Source organism: Vitis vinifera, chromosome 12 (genome assembly GCF_030704535.1).
Source record: "Vitis vinifera cultivar Pinot Noir 40024 chromosome 12, ASM3070453v1".
Lineage (NCBI taxonomy): Eukaryota > Viridiplantae > Streptophyta > Magnoliopsida > Vitales > Vitaceae > Vitis > Vitis vinifera.
The window spans coordinates 22,048,768-22,067,994 of NC_081816.1; the positions used below are offsets into that span (position 1 = coordinate 22,048,768).

Below are 19,227 nucleotides of genomic sequence, written 5' to 3' on the forward strand. Positions count from 1 at the left end.
AAAAATAATTCATATTTCATATATCAAAATAGTGTCTACCTCACATTACTCGAAAATGCCCTTACATGTACTTTAATATTTAAAGTAATACCGTTTTGGTTTTAAAATAACATTATTTTGGTAAAGTAACATTATTTCAAACTAAAAATATCATTTTTATTTGTCGAATGATATACTATTCTTATATAAGTTGGGTTGGTATGTATGACAACTTATACATATAAGAACATTTTCGAGTATTGTGAGGTAAATACTGTTTCAATGCATGAAATGAAAATTATTTTTCTTAAAATACACTGTTCATGAAAATAATTTTTTTGAACTCTCCTTTTGTCCATATTTTGTAATAGTACATGTTTATATACCCCAATGGTCAATAGTTTGAATTCCCTTAGGGCCACTTGAGGATTTATCCAATCATTAACTTCAAGATCCACGAGATTAGTCATGATAAGTGTAAGTTGTAAGTTGACCTGGACAATATAATACATGTTTACATAATTTTTTTATAAATTATTTTTAATATTTTACTTTAAACTTTAGATATTTTCTAATAATAGATGAATAATCCATTAAAATCATATTTATAACTTTTATTTAAATTATTATTAAGGAAAAAGATTAACGATATCTTCTTATTTTCCTTTTTAATGTAAATTTATTTTTTGCTTTATAAATATAATAAATGCTTTTAAAATATTTTATAATATTAAAAGTACTTATGCTTATCTAATGAACAAATTAATACCACGAGAAATAACCACTCAATCACAAGGAGAAAAATATACACTACCATTTGAATTCACAAGATAATCAAATATGAAAAAAACATTTTTCTTAAATTTTTTTTCCTTAGTATTTTTCCAAGAACCAGGCATAACCTTAATAAATTGAAGGAGAAGGTGTTGAGAGTAGGCAATTTTCTGGGGCAATCTCCATCTTCCTCGACGACCTGGACTGCCAGGTCCATTCAGGGACATGTCTCTCAACTTTCTTCTCAGGTTTTTCGTTCCTCCTATGGTCTGCATGACTAAATCAAAACAATCTATTCTAGCAAATCAACCTGCATGATGCCTATTGACCTCACCTTCCAACACCAGCAGCGTAAAGGAGTGATCCCATCTTCACCCCATGACTACTCACAGCTGCAGGTGTCAAGTTCAGCTACGAGGAATTGAACAGAGCAGACAAGGGAGAGGACTGCAACCCATTTGCATCCCCTCCCAAATTTTTTCTAACCAGCTAGTTTTGGATTTTCGGGTTTATGTAAACGCTACCAGCTAGTTTGTCTAGCAAATGATCATCTACCACAAAATTCTAAGCATAAAACTGTTTAGCATCAAATAAAGAAGACGAAACAGAGAAAATCTAGGAGAAGTTCAAATTCTTTATAATATTATGATTTTTCATTTTTCATTCAATATCTTGGTCTTGAACACCTCCACACACCGTTTTCCTTGAAATGCAATCACGTAAGTTTTGTTTCTTCCCATTCTTAACTTCAACCAAAACAGAAAAGACAAAGATGTATAAGCAGCATGTAGTGTAAACCAACGATGAGCGGATACTAAAGAAACTCCATTGTGGATTGAAGTCTCTCGCAGCCACCCATGGAAGACGAAAGTACTCTGTCCTGAAACAGAAGGAGGGTTTTAATGGATGTATACATTTATGCTGCTTTATAGAAAGAGAATGTGTTTCATGGTAATAATGATTCTAAAACCCTACTCTTGCACTCAAGTCATATCTTGAAGACACAATAACCTGAGGCAGCAGAGAGAGGTTTTTGTGGATCTGGACCATAATCAAACTAATAATATAATGCACATACCTTAAAAGTGGATATAAGCAACAAATGTTGAAATCTCAGCAGCAGCCAAGGTCACTCATGAGTGCCTGCGTCTCTTAAAATTGTCCTCATTGTATGACTCCCAGTTCTTGTGATTGAGGCTGCTTAGGTCATCAAGCTCAGCAATAGCAAGCAAGTATTGGGTGAGCTTCACGAGCTCCTGATCACTGTCTCGGTTAGCATGAGCCTTCCTGAATGGCTTGATTGTCAAACCGTTCTGTGGGTTCATCACAAAATTTCTTCGAAGGTCATCAAACATGATGGTGTTTTTTGAACTGTAGAACTGCAAAAATAACAAGATACCACCAGTCTATTGTCAAGTAGGAAGATCATTGGGCCCACAAGAAAAATGCAATAATTCAATTTTCTATATAGCATTTGAAAATAATCTATTTTATATTTTGTAACATCTGCACGATATTGTTTGGTTTGAAATAATCATTTTAGGGTTTCAAAAGACGAGTTTCAATTTTTCCTATGATTTTGAGGAGGAGATCATTTTCCTTTTCTTTAATAAAGACTTATTTAACCAGCTATGGATTTGATGAAGACGAAGAGAAAAGAAAAACTAGGGGAGGAAAAAAAAAAATGGAATATCAGACCTCAGGAAATTGACCCCATATCAAACCAAGTGGCTTGCAATCAAAGGGCCCACGAGAATCTGAATGAACTGTAATCATTGCTAAATGGTCCAGAAGAGCTGTAATCTTGTAATTAGGATTGTTGAGTACCCCAAGTTGTCCCATCTTCAATTCAACCCACTTCATGCTGCAGATAGGAAACAGATCAACTATAGCATCATATATCCCCCTAAGGGAAAAATGATTCAACAGGCACCTCAATTGAAAGGCACTTCCATTTAAGGACAGGAGGTTCTAGGTTTGATTCCTGAGCCTCCCCATTACATGGTTTATTGGAGAGTTTCATCATATAAATGTGTTTTGAATGAGTTCTCCAAAGATGGACTAATGGTTACCATGTCATAACAAAAGGAGAAAGGACCCACTAGTTTGTGATATCAACCACATGTATACACACATGTTCACATGATGGAAATCCTACCATCAGATAAGATGTCATCATGCTTGCCACTATCATGCACAGATTAAATCTTAGGAGCTATATCATCCAAATAAAAAAGTAAATTAGAATTTTATTTTTATATTTATAAAAGGAAATTTCACAATCTATGAATTGACTGACTATAGATGTCCTATCAACTTGCTATTATGAAAGCAGGATTTATGAGGACATCTTATCCAACAGAAGTCATCATGAAATATGGACCACAAAAAGTTAAAGGAGAATGCAAAATAAGTTTAGCACTAGGTGTAATTTAAGACATGTGGAGAGCGCGCTCACACACAAAGATAAAGGCATCACAAGTCAAGCATATTTCAACAAATGGCAGTGCATGACATTTGGAAGCTTTTATGCCAAATAGGAAATCTTTTATAAAATAAATTCATAAAATCATAAAAAGAGGAAGAACAGAGTAGCAGTGTTTTTAGTTATGGCAAACAGATTCATCATTCTTTCCATGAAATGCGCTTGCAAAAAGGTGAGAAAAAAAGGGGAAATCTGACCTGGTTGCAGACCATATTATGATATCATACTCAGCATATACAGCTGAGAGAAACTCATGAAGATCTGCACAAGACAATATTTAAATCATTTGTCACTAGAACAAACACAAAAGACTAAAGTACAATTGCCACAAAGGGACTGCTTACAAGGCCGCATTAGTTCAAGAGGGTTCTCTGCTGTTGAACGGTGATCAAATAGAGTATAATCGATATCCAGCACAAGCAGTTTTTTCCCCTCACGGCATGGGTTCCGGAGTTCAATCTATAAAAAGAAACATTATAGACATTCAGAACGAGTTTCAAACAGTGCCAACGTATTCTACAAGTTCTAATCTCTGCATACAAGTTAAAAATGCCATTTGAAGAAGTATCAGTCACATCACAGTAAGATATTCTACATAAGAGGACTACTATGTGGTGAATAGTTAAAGATGCAAAAACTCTTTTGTCCTAAATATGATTTAAACCTAGGAAACCAATGGAGAAAGTATCATGGAAAAGTTTGGAAACCATTAATAACAACAAAATGAAGCAACATTTTTGTAAATAACAGCCATGTAAATAGACGAATTGATTTGAATGGGAAAGGGAAGCAGTATAGGAAAATATATACATTTTTAGATTTTTATAGGCAACAGAAAATTTATTAGAAAATGCCAAAGAGAGGGAAAAACATTGGCATAAGGAAAGTCTTCTCAGTCTTGGTAAATGGATCCCTTTCAGGTTTCTTCCAAAGCTCTAAGGGGTTGAGACAAGGAGACCCTTTGTCCCCATATCTCTTCATTCTAGCAATGGAAACTCTCTCTCTCACATTCTGCTCAGGGCTAAAGAAGGGGCTTTTATTGATGGTTTCTTCATAAGGGGTAGAAATGGTTTGGGGGTGGAAGTCCCCCACTTGTTATTTGCATATGACACACTCATTCTTTGTGATGCTAGCAAGGAGAACTTGGAGTACTTGAGTTGGATCTTCATGTGGTTTGAAGCGATATCAAGGCTAAAGGTCAACCTAGAGAAAAGTGAGTTGATCCTTGTTGGAGATGTTTCAAACTTGAAGGAGCTTGCTGGTATTTTTGGTTGTAAGGTGGGTGCTCTTCCTACCACCTATTTTGGCCTACCTTTGGGAGCCCCTCACAAGTCCTATAAGGTTTGGGAAGGAGTGGAAGAACGCTTTCAGAAAAGGTTTGCTTTGTGGAAAAGACAATTTCTTTCAAAGGGGGAAGGATAAACTCTGATAAAGAGCACTTTATCTAGCTTACCGATTTATTTCATGTCTATCTTTGCCATCTCAAGAAGGCTAACTGTGAGATTGGAAAAGATGCAGAGGGATTTTCTATGGGGAGGGAGAGCTTTGACTCACAAGTCGTATTTGGTGAATTGGTTTGTTTGTTGCATGGAAAAACAAAAAAGGGGTTTGGACATTAGAAATTTATCCATCCTTAATAAGGCATTGTTAGGAAAATGGTCTTGCAGATTTGTGAGTGAAAGGAACCCCCTTTGGATATGGGTAATTGTAGGAAAGTATGAGCAAGAAAGAGGGGGTTGGTGCACTAAAGAAGTGAGAGAGGGGTATGATGTGGGTGTGTGGAAGACAATCAAAGGTGGATGAGAGGTTCTCAAGGGTTAGGGTTGGAGCCAGCAACAAGGTGAAATTCTAGATAGACAAATGGTGTGGGACACTACTTTGAGGGAATTGTTTCTAGCTCTTTATTCTATAACCTCCTCAAAAGATGCTTAGGTGGTTAACATCTAAGATGGTAGTAGCTAAGGTTCTAGGTTTGTTAGACAATTACATGATTGGGAGCTTGAGGAGGTCGATGTATTTTTTGGGAGATTGTATGACTACTCCATTAGCGCTGAGGATACTATAGTGTGATTGGGGTCAAAGAATGACACCTTCTCAGTTAAGTCTTTCTACTCTTCTTTGGCTTGTATGAGAGTGGAGTCTTTCCCTCATGATATAATTTGGAATTTTTGGGTCCCAATGACAGTAAGTTTTTTTTTACTTGGGAAATTACATGGGCTAGGATTTTGGCTTTGGATCAGCTCAAAAAGAGGGGTTGGAAGATCCTTAATAGATGTTACATGTGCAAAGATGATAAAAAAACGAGTGATCATATTCTCCTTCATTGCACGATAGCACGCAATTTGTGGCAATTGGTTTTTGTTTTGTTCTATGTATAGTGGATGATGTGCTCTTCAATTAGGGGGTTTCTCTTTAGCTGGGGTCGTTCCTTTGTTGGGAAAAAAAAAGAAGAAAAAAGGTTTGGAAGGTTGCTCCATTATGTGTTCTAGACCATATGGAGGGAGAGAAATAGGAGAACCTTCAATAATTGTGAAAGCTTTAGATCAAACAATTAAAAATTCTTTCTTAAATATTTTTTGGGATCGGGTTAAATTGTATATTAGCAACAACTCTTTGTCAAAGTTAGCATTTGTGGATTGGTTAGGCTATATGTAAGGCGTGTTTGCTAGTTTTGTGTTTTCACTCTTCTTTTTGGATCTTGTGGCTACTTTGTATACATCATGTATACCCTATTTTATTTATAATACATTTTCTTTATCTATCAAAAAAAAAATGTAGGGAAAACCCAACCAAAAAAGAAGAAAAGCCCCAAAAGGCTGATAAAGGTGTTGGCCCAAGCCAACCTATCAATGAAGTTCAAAAAGGATGAACACCCATTCCCAATAAATCCTTACACCATACAAATGGAGATTTGAAAACCAAAAAAATTCAGAATCAGCTTCAACATTGCCAAGCTTCAAAAGTTCCTGGTTTCTGCTCCTCCCTAAGGTGCCAAATTAAATTTACGAGGGCTATTCTCCATACCTTTTTCTTTTACCTAAGAAATACTCATTCCAGCTAGAAAGGGTCTTCTTTGTTGACTTGGGCAAAACCCAAGACACACCAAATGTAGAGCATAGAAGAATCAAAAGGCAACAGGCTACTTAACAATAGACATGGGGATGATTTTCCAATTTGTCATGCGGCTTGCACATGCAACACCAATTTACTAAGACTCTACCCTTTCTCATCAGCTGATTGATGATAAAGATCTTCTTTTACCACAGTTCCTACACAGAATCCAACCTTTGACAAGACACTGGATCCCCATAATGTACTTGATGTAAAAGAGAGTTTCTATATAAGAGAGCTCCTGAAAAACAATTTCAACAAAAAGCAACACCTTTGGAGACGCTTTACTAGCTTATATATTCTGACTTTGAAATGTGAAATACTTGACATTACAAGTGCACAAGTGACCAAATTGCAAATAATTAATGCTACTTGAGCATTTAATAAGGATTAGGAACATTTGCACAAGTGACCACATCACTGAAAGACAAGTTGCCTTCCTATGATTAAAGCATGCCAAGGCACGAAAAAGGCTTAAGGTGCATTCGGGTGGTTCTCTGCTGGTTTCAGATTGTGGCATGCACACAAGGCATGCCTTTTGTGGGTTTTCTCTCTTTTTTTTTCTCCCTTTCTATACACATACATATGCACATGCCAATCTTCAAAGCAAAAGAATACATCCTCAGTTCTTTGTTCTAAATTTCTAATCTGCTTTTGACTAATCCCAAGTGCATAATTTTTTTTTATCAAAAAGGAAGAAAAATATATTAATAGAAGAAAAGATACAAGAGAAAGAAGAGATACAACAGAAAGAGAAGAAAACAAGAGAAGGATAAGAGGTCCTTCCCACAAAAACAAAAATTGAACAAAAGAGAAAACACCCAACTATAGTAAACTAAAAACGAAGAAAAACCCCAACACTCTCAAACTTTTGAAGCGCAAACCGCAATCCAGTTGAGTTGTAAAACACTTAGAGGAACTCCTCTAAAAGCTACAGTACAAGAGGCCCAAAGAAAGGAATAGAAAAGAAACAAATCCCATAACATCTCTTCCGTTCTCCCCTTATCTTCAAAAATCCTATTGTTTCTCTCTTGCCACACCATTCATAACAAAGTAAGGCAAGCGATTTGCCAAAGTGTCTTGCCTCTCAAAGAATTCCCCAAACCTTTAAAAGCAATAACCATCATGTCCTCAATACTCCTTGGAGGGACCCAAACCAACCCTGCTAAATTGAACAACTTGTGCCAGAGTCCAATAGTAACAGGACAATGAAGAAAAAGGTGGTCGATCGATTCTCCATTTCCTTTGCAAAGAATGCACCATTGAGGAGAGAGGGATTTGTAGGGTCTTCTCAATTGCAGCTTGTCATTGGTGTTAACCTTCCCATGTACTACTAACCAAGCGAGAGCCTTAACCTTTGAGGGGGCTTTAGAACTCCACAAAAACTTGGCCGAAAGGAACAAGATAGGATTTGAGACTTTTGACAAGGCTAAGAAAAAAAATTTCACTGAAAACAAGTCTGATGATGACAAAGACCACGCTCTTGAATCTGCCAAAGAAGGAGAGAAAAGCACTGAACTAAGGGAGGACATCAATCTCTGAAGGAGATCAATTTCTGAATCAGTAAGATTGCAACGAAAATTAAAATTCCAAGATAGTGGAAAGGAATTGCCAAGGACATTTGAGACAGTGAGGTTTTTCACATAAATAATTCTATAAAGACCAGCAAATTGAGAGCACAAAGTTTGGTTATCCCACCAAAGATCTTCCCAAAAACGAATTCTCTCCTCATTCCCCACCACTAGGCGGACAAAAGGGGAAAAATCCTGGAAAACTTGAGCAATAGCCTTCCAAGGACATCTGTGTGACCATCCAACCACCATGTTGGCGTCCCATCCATTAGGATGTGTCCCATAAATACTCGCAATAACCTTATGCCAAAGACCATTCCTTTCTCTAGGGAACCTCCAAAGCCATTTCCCTAAGAGAGGAATATTTCTCAAAGAAGTCTTCCTAAAACCCAAACCTCCCAACTCCTTTGGTCTACTAACAACATCCCATCTGATAAGATGATCTTTTTTCCCTTCCCCCGCCCCAGACCAAAGAAAATCCCAAGTGCATAATTTTAATAGAATTATTTTGCTAACCTAACATAGTTCCATGACAGATTCTCTCTTTCACACACACAAATCTCCATTGTGGATGAATTAGTACACCCCCTATATTTTGTTATAATCTGTTCTTGAATAATTCAATGCACATAATTGTGATACAATCGTTTTTCTAAAATGGGAAAGTTTCATCATTGGTTTTCTTCGCAAGTATATTTATTATATAATTCTCTAAAGCATGTGCCTTATTTTGAATGGGCATGCTCCTTGCACTTAGACTCAAAGATATTTTTACACTTCTGCCTTTGAAACCATTGATGGTAACAAGCATCTTTTAACAAGATATGGTCCCTTTTGATGCATAAAAAGGGATAGGAAACAAAAACCCTAGTTGTGCTATGCAAAGTGAGAACACAAAAGGTATTCACTGTCCACACACCCAAAATGGAAGGCCAAAGCAAATAAAGACAATGAATTTCCATTTGCTTTGGTAGCAGTGGCAGCCAAGAAAACAGTGTTGTCAAAGTGCTTTATCCTTGAAGCAGACATAACTGGCTATATTGAGGTAGTGATACCAGCAGGATGAGCTGGTTGTTAAAGCTTCTAGCTAGCTTCATTTGCATCAATTCCATCCACATCCATGTGGTACTGGTTGATGTATATCAAACTGTGGCACCTTTTATCAGTGGCTTAAGCCTTCCTCAAGTTGGTAAGTCAAATGTCTGTTAACATCTCAGGGGTCCAGGGGTAGATCCCAACTAAATTCTCATGACCTATTGGTTGATGATGGCGTTCTAGTTGGCTCATCTTTTCCCATTGTTCAGGGACACAATTTCAAGTCAACTGCTCAACAAGATCACTGCAGTCAATAAATAAATGGGAGAGACTGAGATCTAATCATGAGATAAAGGGGAGCTAACTCCAGAACAGACCCAACTATCCCAGTATAAAATTTATTTGTTATCTGTTATCCGGGTTTAGGAGAGTGTGTGAGAGAATCTTTAACAAAGTCTAATACATGAAACAGAAAAATTGGAAAATAAGTTTGGATGCAGGAAAGGAAGAATGACTAAGAATGACTGGGGAGCTTTACATATCTACTTATTTAAGAATCTTCTGGAAGGCTACAATTGAAAGGTCTTGAAAAGCTCAAACTGCATATATTTGTGAAGAGAATTATATTGAAAAAGAAGCGGAAAAAATGATAACATGTTCCTAACTGCTGCCTTCTATTTTGCCTCTGATTCAGAAAAGAGCTGCTTGGACAAAGACTAATGCAAGAACATCAATGAACCAATGTTTAGTGTAATATACATGTAAAAACAGTAATTGTGACTCATACATCAGCTAGCTAGTTAGCCAATTATGAAGAAGATAATTATCGATTCTACATTTCCAAAGCATTCATAAACTTCTCTCATTAGAGACTAAAAATTCATAACCCCCTCCACCCTCACCTCCCCAATTCAAAATTGCCCATGATGATGCATATCCAAGTTTAAAAATCTTAGCCAAAAATTTAATACCTCCACACTTATTTCCATAATGATAACCCAAAATATGACAATTCATTTCAAAATTTTTTGTATTAACAGTGACTGACCTTGTATTGATAAATACGTCTTCTCAATTTCTGCTTATTGACCTCTTTATCTTTGATATCAGTAGATTCATCTTGCCCAAGTTCAAAATCATCAATTATCTCGGGCGAATCTACTTGATCCACAATTATATCGTCTTCAACGGTACTGGAAATTAGAAATAAAATCAGAAACGTGTACATCAAATCAAAATAATCAATTCAGAAATCAGACAAATGTCAGCACCAAATTGAACTGCTCACCAGTCTGAAATTTACCAAGATCTCTGTGATGATTACAGGTATCACCCTCGAAAAATAGAGCTATTTGATACCAATGATTCTTATTTTACTTTCGTTAACATAAAACTTTTTGAAGGGACTGCTTGGTTGTCAGAAACTATTGGGAAAATGAAAAGGGGAAAGGAAAAGAAGAAGAAAGAGAAAAGAAAGGCAAGTTTGGGCCAAATGTATCTCTGCCATTATTCCAGTAACTTCTCAACTGCTAAACTTAGATTCAATTTGGACCAAGAAAAAGAGAAATGGAAGGTAAATGCCGAAAATTCAAAAATTAAGTCCTCGTTCAATCTATTTTCAGCATTTTCTTTCCTTCTCTTTAACCTTTCGAACATTCAAATTGAGTTTTTAAAACCCCCAATTCTTCCAAACCCAGTAAGCATCACAATTTTGTTCTCACCAGTACCATCACCACCACTCCAAACTCAAACCATCCAAACAAGAAAATTTGAAACGCCAAGCCCAAAGCTTCCATTTGACTGCCACGAAAAATCAAGGAAAACGCAAGAAAATCAAGTTTTGATCTTTTTGGGTGTTTGAAATGTTCATGAATCACCCAACTATTGGATTGTACTTGAATTAGTTCTCCATGGCCCAAAACAATCAAAGTGTCGGTTTCCAAGGCTAAAATTACGACCATTGTTGGTTCGTCAGAAAAATTAGGAGCAGGGAAAAAAAAGAAGCAAATTTTTTTTAACATTATGCAATGCCATATTGAAAAGAAAAAAAAAGACCAAAAGGCAACCGGACTAGAAATGGACGATCCGCTTGTTTGGATGACGAGAAAACGGAGGAAAACAAAAGGCAAAATAAAAAATTCGATCTTTTTGCGGCATTTGAAAGCACCAAAACCTCACCCAACACTTGAATTAACTAAATTCAGTTATCCCAAACCCAAAACAGTCAAGCCCCAGTTAATTACCACAATCACTGTCTGATTCCCGAGAAAATCAGAAAACCAAAAGATAGAAAAAATTTCTTAACCTCAAATACACACAGAAAAAAAAAAATGAAAAAACAAGAAATTGGGTCGCTAAAAAACCATCCTCCGTCCGTCTGATTGGCGAGAAACGGAGCAAAATAAAAGAGAAAACAAAAATGAGAATATACCCAATCATCGTCATCTTGAGAGACGGCTTGAGGGGGAGGTGAGAGAGAAGAACTGAGTCATCGGCCAGTTTCGAGCCAAGTTTGGGGTAGAGAAGCTTCTGGCGCTTGGGGAGAACATTGGTGAGTTGGCAGATTCGGCGCTTCAACTCGCCCACCGAGTCGTCTCCGCAGACTCGGACTGTGTACTCGTTGCCGCTCCACTTAACCGTCAGCGTCAGCTCCTCCTCCGATAATGATGACGACGCCATTGCTCTCTCTCTCTCTCTGATTCTTTGAGTGTAAAATAAAAGCTTTCTGGGTTTTGGTCCTTGGATCCTTGTTTTGAGGGGTTTACGACTTTAGGTTGTGTTTGGACAAAAGGAAAATGGGAGAAAAAGCAAAAAATAAAATAAAATATATATATATATACTTTAATTTTCACCGTCTCCATTTTTATTTTTGAAAATGCTAATTTGTTCAGATCTTTTCTTTCCCCGTTTTTATGGGGATATTTGATTTAAAAGTCAAAATTGCTGTCCATAAGATTTTTTCCATGATTTGTGGGGATATCTGATTAAGAAGTCAAAATTGTTTATAGATGTGAGTAGAAAGACAAAGAAACAGGGGAAGAATCAAAAGATATTTTCATTAGCAAGTCTTTCTATTTTATTCCTTTTACATAAAGTTAGAAAAATATTTACACTCATGTGAATGGAAATATTTTATAACACTTCCTTTCAATGATTATAATAATATCGCCTTATTAAAGAAAAATCAAATGTGAAAAACTATAATGAAAGAAAAAGTGGCGATATTATCATTATGACTACCTCGTTAAAAGCTTTTCTAATATGACCCAATAAAATAAAATAAACTAGTGTGATATATTCATATTATTATTCTCTCTCGTGTAGATATAATTATGTTTTCTTTTAACACTTCAACCAATAGATCTCTTGATTATTGCTTTTGTAAATAAATATGTTAGATTATCGTATCAGTGAATCTATTGAACATCAATTTCACATTTCTCTATCTTCATGTAACTTGGTAGCATTATCTTTGATAAATGGTAGTTCACATGATTGTTGAATATTTTAGATAATTGACCTTAACAGTACATATTTACAATTTACTTCATGAATTGCAAGAATATCTAAATGATTTGAAAAGGTGGATACTTTTGTTTACTTAATTGATCTTCATGATATTTATTATAGATAAATACATATCCATTTAAGATCAAGCTTTGTGGGGGTCTATAAGATAATCAATATTCACATATCCAAGTAATTGATATTTCGATCCTATCAAATAAAACAAACTCATGTTGGTTATTCCATGAAGATATCTTAGTACATGTTTGACTTCATTCAAGTGTCTTTTAGTTGATGTAGAACTATATTTTGCAAGCAACTTAACAAAGAATGCTATATTTGGTCATATGCTATTTACAAGTTATGTCAATATATTAATAACACTACAATAAGGTATGTTTGGATCAAATATATATATATATATATATATATATATATATATATATTTATATATTATCTTCTTTAGGACGAATGAGGTCCCTTTTTTACTTCAAGTAAATAGATTACCATTTTAGAACTTAATGGATGTAATTTGTTCATATGGAAGCACTTTAAGATTTTCTTTATATATGTTAATTGATAAACTAATATTTTATTTCAAAAGTGTTTGATCTGCGAGCTAAGACAAAAATTTATTTTCCTAAGATCTTTTTTTTCAAATAATTTATTGTTCTTGTGAGCTCTTCAAAAGTCCCAACAAGATTTAAATCATTAACTTACATTGCAATAATTACAAATCCAATTTCTAATTTCTTAATGAAAATGCATAGACACATAAAATTATTCATGTACCCTTCTTTAAGAAAGTATTCATTAAGCTGATTGTACCACGACCAATCCATATTCATAATCATAGGATGAGATCACATTCGTTTCTGGGAATGACACAAAACCAGTCATATAGGATCAGTGGTTTTTAAGTAAAAACTCGTTGTTCTATTCAACAACTAGAATAAATGAAATCAATTATAAATATTTAGTAAATCTACATTCCCGATATTATTTGCATAGGAGCACATTTGTGGTATGAAAAATAATAAAATCTTTTCTAACATATCTTCTTCAATAACCTTTTCTCTACATAGCTTCATTTGGGGAGCTAATTGAATAGCGTAGAGTCATATTTGCTGATTGACTTAAAATTTGTAATCTCAAATACAACCAATCATAATGAGCTTTAGGCAACAACATAGTCTTTTAGTGGTCATATCATTCTCTCAAATTACTCTTGGGAATGAGAGATCCTTTATTGTGAGTTTTTCACTTTTTAATATTTCATCAATGTAATGATGAAGGAATATTAGGGATCGATGAAGGAATATTAGGGTTTTTGCATGATTCCGCAAGGACACATCATTTCCTTCCTTAATAGTTATCCCAAGATTTATGACATCTAAGTGGATTTAAATATCAGATATCCATGATAAATGGTTTCTTCTCAAGATATTAAGGGCAACAAACTCAAGTTTGGTGAAATTTGACATTATTTGAGAATTGTGTATGAAATATTTTAATTAAAAAATATTAAAGCAAATAAAACTATAACATTTTTAGGAACTCTCTCTCTCTCTCTCTCAATAACTACGACAAATTCATGCAATATTCTTAATAATGTTTCAAGATTGGAATAATTAAATCTCTCAACATGGGATTTGAAATAGATTAAAAACATTGAATATATCTACAATATGTTCATGATGTCTATGTTTTTTGTTTACCTATCTTCTTTTCATAGTATCTTCAACATTTTAATGACATTATTGATACTCCATAATACCCTTTATAGCAATTCTTTATGGTGAACAACTAAATATTTATTTTATATCTCTAAAATGAATTTTCACATCAAAATATCTACATGCCTGATTTTTCCCTCATGGAAGTAGTGACTATTATTGACTTACTTTCTATTTCTCCCCATATGGTATGAGTATTGAGAACTCAACCTTGTTCAATTCTATCAATCCTAAAAGAGATAAGATGGTATTGTGAGATTATAACGGACGATTATAGGCTTAGAAAAAACTAGCAACGAAGCGGTTTTGGTAAACCTAGGGGCACAATGGTTTCTACCTACACTTCCAAATGTCATTTCTTTCTTGACACTTATTGCTTCACTGGAACGGCGGTTTTGGCGAAACCAGCAAACCCGCATGCAAACCAGCAATTATATATAGTCTTATCTCTTACTCTTTCTTTCTATCCTATGGCAAGAGGTAGAGTGAAGTCTAACAATGGTGTTGGTGAACTAGGGGCCGAGGGGGTCCTTCACCAAATCAAGCATGAATCTCTAGTTGAGATCGTGAGATACAAAGAGTGCATGCATAACCATGCAGCCTCCATGGGTTACTATACCATCGATGGATGTTGTGAGTTTGTGAAAGGTGGGGAGGATGGAACTCCAGAATCTCTTCTTTGTGCTGCTTGTGAATGCCACCGGAGCTTCCATCGGAAGGAGGTCCTTTTCCATGACGGCACAACCGAAGTTTGGTACCTCCCTCGCCCTGTGACAATTGTTGCTGCTCCAATCCCATTACCACAAAATATTTTTCTGTACAATTTGAGGGCCCCACCACTGAATCAACATCAGAATGAGGTACCATCTGAGATACTCAGAGAAGGAGAAACCAAGGTGGAAATGGAAGGAACGAAGAAGCCGAGAACAAAGCTGACAAAGGAGCAGAAGGAAAGAATGAGTGCTTTCGCTGAAAGGTTAGGTTGGAAATCACACAGGCATAATGACGAAGAAATTCGCAAGTTCTGCTCTGATATTGGGATTAGTCGTAGAGTGTTCAAAGTTTGGTTAAACAATAACAGATATGGGAAGGGAGCTGCTCTACCTGCACCCTCATCATCAGCATCGCCACCGCCACCGCCACAACAACCATCATCACCACCTCCATCGATGCCACCGCTACCCCCCACCTTTTGCTCAAGCTAGCATATGACTATTTATTGAACCTCTGCTTGAGAAAAAGGATTGAAAATTTTAAAATTAGTCTTCATTTCAAATGTTTTGTTTTTCTTTGTTCTGTTCTGAACTGAGCCATGACAACCATTTATGGCTGTTTTTGGTGGTTGTGATTTTCAGCTTTTAGTCATTTAGAGTCTTTTTTTTTCGTGAATTCCTAGGTGGAGTATGCATGTTTACCTTTGTTTGTTTGGCTTTAAAATTTGTCTCCTTTCTTTTATCCTATATCTTCCTTTTGCACCTTTTTTTATGCTTGCAAATCATTTAATTTGATATGCCAAATTAATTTCTTAGGCAATTAAGTGAATTTCAACATGGGTGTGGATAACTTTAAGCTCAAATCTAATGAATGTTAGCTAATATGCAGCCTCACTTATCATTATTGGGGATTTTTCTTATAGGACTAACAAATGAAAGGTTCATAAACAAATAGAATCGTAAACAATCTCCTTCTAGTTTTTATAGCACATGAACAAAATAGTGTGAAAAATAGTATCATCATCTTTCTTTGGAAAAATATTATGTACATCAAGCCTTTTATTATCACCACTTTTACTTGCTATGTGATAGATGGTGATGCATGATGGAAAAATTTTCTTTTGGTCCTACACCTAGTAGTACCTGTCTTGGTTCTATGTTTAACAAAGGGCTCATTTTCCCTCATTTACTTGCTTTCCAAGTAAGTTTAGTTGTCCATTTAAGTTCTAATTCCTCCTAAACACCATTAAGTCATACTAGGTAATGAATTTCATTCTTCATTAATCTCATAATTTTTGTCCAAAGTATAAGTTTTATTCAATGTGAAAAATAATTTTGAAGAAATTTCTCACCAAATTTGCAAATTAGTTCTCATCCTCGATCTACTACTTTTGACACATGATGAAAACTACTAAGAACATCCTTTTCTTATATCCAAATTTATTTATGAAGTAAATTAGTTTGAATAAAATTCAAGAAAATTAGTAGTCATTGTCTTTCTCTATTTTTCAAAATGATTTTTTGGATAATCATCTCTTTATCAAACTGTCACAAAGTTTATAATCACACATTTTGAAATTGAAACACACATGGACATCTCTAACCTTGCAAGCAACATGCATCCATAAGTCCAAGAGCTGGCTACCGGTGAGTTTGGAGTCATACCACAAGGACTTGAGAATTGGAGATGATGAAAATGGAGGGGCCCAAGAGAATGTTCTTGAGAATAGGGTTGTATTTTATGAAAAGATTAATTTTAAAGATCCATGGGATTTCCTTAGAAATACAAAGTATGCAAAAACTTGTATATAAAAGCGCTAGGGTGTGGACTTTCTATATGGGTTCTCTAAATGTAGCATTTGACACTTACAAAAGACACCCAAGGTCCTTTTACTTGAGGCCCCGAGGTTGGAGATTTAACGAAGAAGCTTTTGTAACACAAATTGACAAACACTTGTTGCTCAAAAGTTGGGTTTTGGCAGAGCAATTATTGAATTGACAAACTACCACCTTCACATTAAATATCAAAACAATAGTCCCAAGCAACCTTAATACTTCACAAGTCATTGTTAAGTTTTGAAAGTAGCTAATTAACCATTCAAGAAGATTGCACATAACATCTTTCTAAGCAAATACTAAACATCAACATCACACTCCAATGGTGTCCATTGCTACAAGAAGGTTACCTCTTAGGAGGTCCTTTCCTAGCTCACAAGATTAACTATTCATGGCTATTTAATACATAAATGGTTGGGGATGAATGTTACTTGCAAGGTTGGAGGTGACTATGTGTGTTTCAAATTTTGAAATGTGTGATTATGAACTTTGTAATTGTTTGATCAAGAGATGGCTATCTAATAAATTGTATAAAAAAAATAGAGCAATGGCTACTAATTTTTTTTGAATTTTTTTTCAAACTAAATTATTTAATAAATAAATTTGAATATAAGAAAAGGTTCTTAGTAGTTTTTATCAAGTAAATTGAGGATGAGAACTAATTTGCAAGGTTAGTGAGAAAATTCTTCAAAATTAGTTTCTCCAATAGAATAAAAGCATATACTTTGGATGGAAATTATGACATTAATGTAGAACAAAATTCATGACCTAGTAGGATTTAATGCTATTTGGGAGGAATTAACCCTTAAATGGACATCCAAAACTATTTGGAAGGAAGAGTAAATGAGAGAAAATGAGCCCTACATTAAACTTAGCACCATGATAGGTTCTAGATTTAGAAAGAAAAGGACAATTTTCTATCACATAGCAAGTAAAAGTGGTGGTAGAAGTCTTGATGTAGATATAATATTTTTCCAAAGAAAGATGATGATCGATGCTTATGGAGCCTTCCTTCATTAACCATATAGAAAAATCCCCAATTATAATTAGTGAAATATTTACCAAAATTCAATATATTTAAGCTTAAAATTATCCACACCCATCTTAAAATTCACTTAATTGCCCTAAAAATTTAGCAAAACAAATTAAATGACAACTTTTAACACCAACAAACAAAGGTAGACATGCATACTCCACCTAGGAATTCACGATAAGAGACTTGAAATAAATACAAGCTGAAAATCACAACAGCCAAAAACAGCCATAAATGGTTGTCATGGTTATCATGGTTCAGTTCAAAACAGAACAAAGAAAAACAAAACATTTGAAATAAAAGACTGATGTTAAAATTGACAAGTCTTTTTCCTAAGCATAGATTTAACATGTAGTCATATGCTAGCTTGAGCAGAAGGTGGGAGAAGTGGCGACATTGGCGGAGGTGGTGATGATGGTGGTTGTGGTGGTGGCGATGCAGATGATAAGGGTGGTAGAGTAGCTTCCTTCCCATATCTATTATTGTTTAACCAAACTTTGAACACTCTGCGACTAATCCCAATATCAGAGCAGAACTTGCGAATTTCTTGGTCATTATGCCTGTGTGATTTCCAACCTACCCTTTCTGCAAAAGCAGTCATTCTTTCCTTCTGTTCCTTTGTCAGCTTTGTTCTTGGCTTCTTCCTTCGTTTCATTTCCACCTCGGTTTCTCCTCCTCTAAGTTTCTCAGACCATACCCCATTCTGTTGTTGACTCAGTGGTGGGGCCTTCAAATTGTATAGCAAAATATTACGTGGCAGTGGATTTGGAGCAGCAGCAATTGTCACAGGGCGATGGAGGTACCAAACTTTGGTGTTGTCATCATGGAAAAGGACCTCCTTCCGATGGAAGCTCCGGTGACATTTACAAGCGGCACAAAGAAGAGCTTTTGGACTTCCATCCTCCCCACCTTTCAAAAACTCACCACATCCATCTATGGTATAGTAACCAATAGAGGCTGCATGGTTATGCATGCACTCTTTATATCTCACAATCTCAACTACAGACTCATGGTTGATTTGGGGACGGACCCCTTCACCCCCTAGTTCACCAGCACCATTGTTAGGCTTCACTCTAACTCTTGCCATGGGATAGAAAGAAAGAGCAAGAGATGAGGCTATATATAATTGCTGGTTTGCATGTGGATTTGCTGGTTTTGCCAAAACCACGTCTGAGTAGAGCAATGAGTGTCAAGAAAGAAATGACATTTGGAAGTGTAGGTAGAAACCATTGCACCCCTAGGTTTACCAAAACCGTTTTGTTGCTAGTTTTTTCTAGGTCTGCAATTGTCCGTTACAATCTCAACCATTTATCATTCAACTTATGGTTTAAGGTCATTTGGAGAGGCTTCATTATTCAACTATTTATGTGAAGATTTCAAATTGCAATTTTTGTTATCAATGGAATTTTATAGAAACTTATTTTTAAGACTTTAATAAGCAAAAATA

The 19,227-nt window shown here is 35.3% G+C and overlaps 3 protein-coding genes across 3 annotated transcripts; 1 reads left to right on the forward strand and 2 right to left on the reverse strand.

Moving 5' to 3' along the window:
• Positions 1-1,369: 1,369 nt before the first annotated feature.
• LOC100262993 (ubiquitin-like domain-containing CTD phosphatase) lies at positions 1,370-11,809 on the reverse strand. Its single transcript, XM_010659723.3, has 7 exons — positions 11,387-11,809; positions 10,004-10,148; positions 3,583-3,697; positions 3,436-3,499; positions 2,452-2,617; positions 1,832-2,132; positions 1,370-1,633 (listed from the first exon to the last, which is right to left on the reverse strand). The coding sequence occupies exons 1-6, from the start codon at positions 11,632-11,634 to the stop codon at positions 1,887-1,889; spliced, it is 984 nt and encodes a 327-aa protein (XP_010658025.1). The 5' UTR covers positions 11,635-11,809; the 3' UTR covers positions 1,370-1,633; positions 1,832-1,886.
• A 2,715-nt stretch (positions 11,810-14,524) lies between these two features.
• Positions 14,525-15,673, forward strand: LOC100245660 (zinc-finger homeodomain protein 2). Its single transcript, XM_002264255.4, has one exon. The coding sequence runs from the start codon at positions 14,525-14,527 to the stop codon at positions 15,401-15,403; it is 879 nt and encodes a 292-aa protein (XP_002264291.1). The 3' UTR covers positions 15,404-15,673.
• A 2,131-nt stretch (positions 15,674-17,804) lies between these two features.
• On the reverse strand, positions 17,805-18,867 carry LOC100250800 (zinc-finger homeodomain protein 4). Its single transcript, XM_002264214.3, has one exon. It carries the CDS (start codon positions 18,865-18,867, stop codon positions 18,136-18,138), a length of 732 nt encoding a protein of 243 aa, XP_002264250.1. The 3' UTR covers positions 17,805-18,135.
• Positions 18,868-19,227: the final 360 nt, after the last annotated feature.

Bases quoted from the DNA above. Each gene is read 5' to 3' on its own strand.
- LOC100262993 (XM_010659723.3), bottom strand. From the start codon at position 11,634: ATGGCGTCGTCATCATTATCGGAGGAGGAGCTGACGCTGACGGTTAAG. The intron at 3,698-10,003 runs GTCAGTCACTGT...TTCTTTTTATAG, and splicing joins GACGTATTTATCAATACAAG to ATTGAACTCCGGAACCCATG. The intron at 3,500-3,582 runs GTAAGCAGTCCC...TGTCTTGTGCAG, and splicing joins TCTTGAACTAATGCGGCCTT to ATCTTCATGAGTTTCTCTCA.
- LOC100245660 (XM_002264255.4), top strand. From the start codon at position 14,525: ATGGTTTCTACCTACACTTCCAAATGTCATTTCTTTCTTGACACTTAT.
- LOC100250800 (XM_002264214.3), bottom strand. From the start codon at position 18,867: ATGGCAAGAGTTAGAGTGAAGCCTAACAATGGTGCTGGTGAACTAGGG.